General features: G+C 42.2%; 1 protein-coding gene across 1 annotated transcript; it reads right to left on the bottom strand.

The window, feature by feature from the left end:
• Nucleotides 1–8: 8 nt before the first annotated feature.
• Nucleotides 9–3,356, bottom strand: LOC123256229 (interferon-induced very large GTPase 1-like; the record flags this gene model as incomplete). The annotated part of the gene is made up of 1 exon (XM_044684896.1): nt 9–3,356. A coding segment is annotated over exon 1 (3,348 nt), but the record flags the coding sequence as incomplete, so codon positions are not given.
• Between the last annotated feature and the right edge of the window lie 589 nt (nt 3,357–3,945).

The following is a 3,945-nucleotide window of genomic DNA, read 5'->3' as shown; positions in this document are numbered from 1 at the left end:
CTTTCAAATCTGTCCTCAGGTCTTCCCCCTGGGAAGAACCAGGAGATTTCTACCACACCTCCCATCAAGAGGCAGGATTTGTTGCTTCCTCGGCAGTGACGGTGGAAAAAAGTATCATGTTTGTGCTTACTCAACAGAGAGTTCAAGATCTGAGATTTGGAAGAAGTAGCAGAATTCACAACTCTTATAAAAGACACAATGGGGATGGGTACTTGGAAGATGAGTTGGTTATTAAAATTAATGAATTTGTCTTCTCCCTCTGATTTCTCTCTCTGTCTCCAGTTTCTCTTGATTTGGCTGAAAGACCAAAGTGGGAATTCTATTACAGAAGTAGAGGGATTGGGCACCACAAGAGGGAGAGCAAATTGGCAGATGGAAAATTTGTTAGAAATGTATTGTCTCATGAAGTCATCTGCACAATGAAAAATCATCATCTGGATGTCCATTGGGTGAATGTGGGGCTGGCCTGTGGTCAAGAGGGCAGAGGGTGTGTCACTATCATTAAACAAATCATCATAAGGATCTGAAGTGTCATCCTCAAAGTTTCTGAGAGTCCTGGTCTGACCAGTTGTGTCTCCCTCTATCTTGCAGACCAAGTATCTAAGTCTGCAATCCAGCATCAATAGCTTCTGTAGGAAATAAAATGGCAACTGATTCTCTTTGTCTGGCTCAGTGTCATGAACAGAAGTCTTGGAAATCAGATGGAAATCTGCCTGACCCATCTTCCTTGGATAGTAAGGCTCCAGATCAAGCCTCTTGGCTAAGTCTAAAAAGCTGGAATTTATCACTTCATGCTGTTTGATGGTACTTGGTTCTGGTTCACATAACTTCGTCTTTCTCTGAGAGATACTTTCCAGTTCTTTTTTCACCTGGTCCATCTGTAAACAGTTCAATGTAGCTTCATATTCTCCACGGATGAGGAAATTCAAGTCTTTCTCCAGAGTTTCCCAATCATGACCTGCCCTGGGTTTTGAGAGTATATGAAGGACTTCTTTGGACCATGACTGTCCCATGTGAGATTGCATGAGCTCCAAACGTTGCTTCTTTTCTTCTGAAGACACAGAAATAGGACGAGTGGTAACTGTGAGTCCTGTGAACAGAAGGAATGCCTGAGCCATATAGGCATATTTCCTATTAAGGTTCTGGTATTTTTCATGGGCTTCTTTCATTTCACATAACAGGAAATTTAAGTCTTCACATCCTAGGAGACAATGAAAGGTTTCGTTTTTCTCCTTGTACCCTGCACCAACTGCAATGGAAAGTAACAGTAGGTATGTGCCTGACTCTCCTGACTGTTTCAAGGCCTTGAGAAAGGAGCTGAGAAATGAACTGATCTTATACGTGGCCTTTCTTCGAGCTTCTTCCATCTTTCCCAAGAACTCTAAGTTAGGATTTATTTCAAGAAGGCCATTCTTTTCCCTTTCTAAGAGTTCAATGAAATCATCAAATTCTGTAACATGTATATGTTGTTGTTGCTTTGCTGGGTGGAAAATCCACTGCATGATTGTGTGACTCTGTGGGAAGTCTTTCACTTGATAGACATGAGGATACAGAAGGCTACGCAACTGAGATTTAATGAATTTGACTTCCTGAATTTTGGAATCCTTGTAAAAGTTGACAATGTCCACCAAGAACTGTTGCAGAGATGGGTTTTTGAGACAGATATTAATCCAAGGGTCATAGTTCCTGGTCTTCTCACTCAGCTTTTGCATGAAATTCATTATTTTCTTCAACTTCTCCTGAAGTTCAGAGATTTCCCAGGATTCTACTTCTTCTAAAAAAGACTTTGCATCATCGATTGCACTCAGTAATTCCTCTCCATCCTGGGTCCTTGCATGTAGGCCAGTCAAGGCTGTATAAGTGTCTGTGAGGCAGTGAGTCAATTGAAGGGGATCCTGAAAATCTTGTCTATGGTTAGACAGAATTATATCCCAGACAGGCACTAACTGATAACCTCTGTCAATGACACACCAGGTGCAGTTGCTAGCCACAAGACCAGCTTTCCATTGTGGAAGAGAATCTACCTCTGGGGGGCCTCCTGTTTGGAACACAGACAATTGGAATCTTCCTTGCAAATTAATGGAATTTGTATTGTGAGAAGACATTTGAGATTGAGAGTTTGATATATTCGTTCCGGCTGCAACCCTCACCCCAAAACCAGAGTAGCTGCCTCCAATATATACATCAAGTGCCTCTGAGGCTTGTTTCTTCACATCATGCAGCTCCTCTGACCTGAAGCCTTCTGTTACAGCTTTCCACCAGAATATTCCTCCCAAATGCAATGGACCCTGGTTCACATGAGAGCCAAACCTTTGGAAAAATGCCTCACATCTACGCTTCAGTACTTGAGTTTCTGAACCATTGGAGTAGATCAGAAGTTTCTCTAACTGTTTCAACTCTTGCAGAGCTGACCTGCTAAGATAGAGCTGATCTTGTGCAAAGTGGCAGCAAGCCAGTGGGATGTAACAGAACCTGGTGAGGCAGCTATAAGTGTTCTCAGAGTGTCTCCTGTGGACCTCTCTGGAGTCAGAAGATCTGGTATAATTAGTGCTGGATTCCAGGTTCCATCCCCAGCCTCCACCCTTGGCCAAAAAGCTAACAGTAAAACCCAATTTCTCCATGCTTTGGGTAAACAGTGACTCTTCACGAGAAGATGAAAATTCCTTGGTTTCCATCCGTGTCCCCTGTTCTGGGCTGAGCAGAAAGATGTTCTCTGGGAGACTGAGCAGTTCTTCTCTCCTCTCCAAAAGATCCTCAGGCTGGCCAGTTTGGTAAATCCCCTGCAGGGCTAGGCCACCTGACACTCGTTTCAGGAGCTCCTGGTCAGGAAAATTCTCCCTCTTGGAGAGAGTGCCTTCCATGAGACTGAGGTTTCTCTCCATATTTTCTATGACCTCTGTTAGGGGTTTCTTAGTGATTGGCCAGTACTCTGGTGGGATCTCCATGGCCTGCCTCAGCTCTTCTTCTTTCCTCCTCACAATCTCCTCTTGGCGACTTTTACCTGCCACCTGCAACTCCTTCAGTTCTATCAAGACTGACTGTGCTCTCTCTTGTCTCTTCTTCACTGTCACCCAGTGCTTCTCTTGCATCTCCTCTGATCCCTGAGTGCTGGACAGCTGAAGAAGTTTTTCTAATGCCCGTTTCTCCCATTGATGTTTGGCCTCTGATTTCAGTGTCAGAACTTCCTTCTGTTCTAGGTGCTGTAAGGCTTGGACAGAGGTCACATCCAAGCATTCCTGCAGCTTAGATAGCCAGTACTGGGGATCCAGGCCCACTTCTTGCAACTTCTTCTCCAGGTCTCTTATTCCAGAGTCTTCATGATCTGGTTCAATAGCATTATCCCTTGGTGTAGACATGGCTGTAGGAGAGTACAAAAAATTGATTAGTCAAAAAGTTGCTTTCACTTTGGGAGGAAGGATCCACAGGAAATATGTGGGAAAAGTTGTAAATATGTGGGAAGAGTGATATATATTCACTCTGTTCTACCGCCCCAGAAACATCACTGAATGTACATGATACATGTGTAAACAGAAATGTCTGATGATTTAGAAATGTGGCATTTCTAGCCTAGCAAGATGTGAAGAACAGAGGTGAGAAGAAGAACATAAAATGGCTAAAATAAATCATGTGACTTAATCCTCTCTCCTCATCCAATTACAATTTAAAATATAGAATTGGCCCAATGTCAAAAAGAATCATGAAAATTCACTAGAAAAAACTCCTTAAAAAGCAAAATATGCCAAATCAGAAAAAGAGGTACAAATTTCAGTAGAGAAACTAATTCCATAAAAATTAGAATTGATCCCAAAGACTGATATCAAGAATCAATATAACAAAGCAAATGAATGAGAAAAATAGAAGAAAATGTGAAATATATCATTGGAAAAGCAACTGACTTGGAAACATAGATTGAGGATAAATAATTTAAGATTTATTGGACTACCT

The sequence above is a fragment of the Gracilinanus agilis genome, unplaced genomic scaffold, assembly GCF_016433145.1.
Source record: "Gracilinanus agilis isolate LMUSP501 unplaced genomic scaffold, AgileGrace unplaced_scaffold57188, whole genome shotgun sequence".
Lineage (NCBI taxonomy): Eukaryota > Metazoa > Chordata > Mammalia > Didelphimorphia > Didelphidae > Gracilinanus > Gracilinanus agilis.
This window is presented reverse-complemented; position numbering and strand designations above follow the sequence as displayed.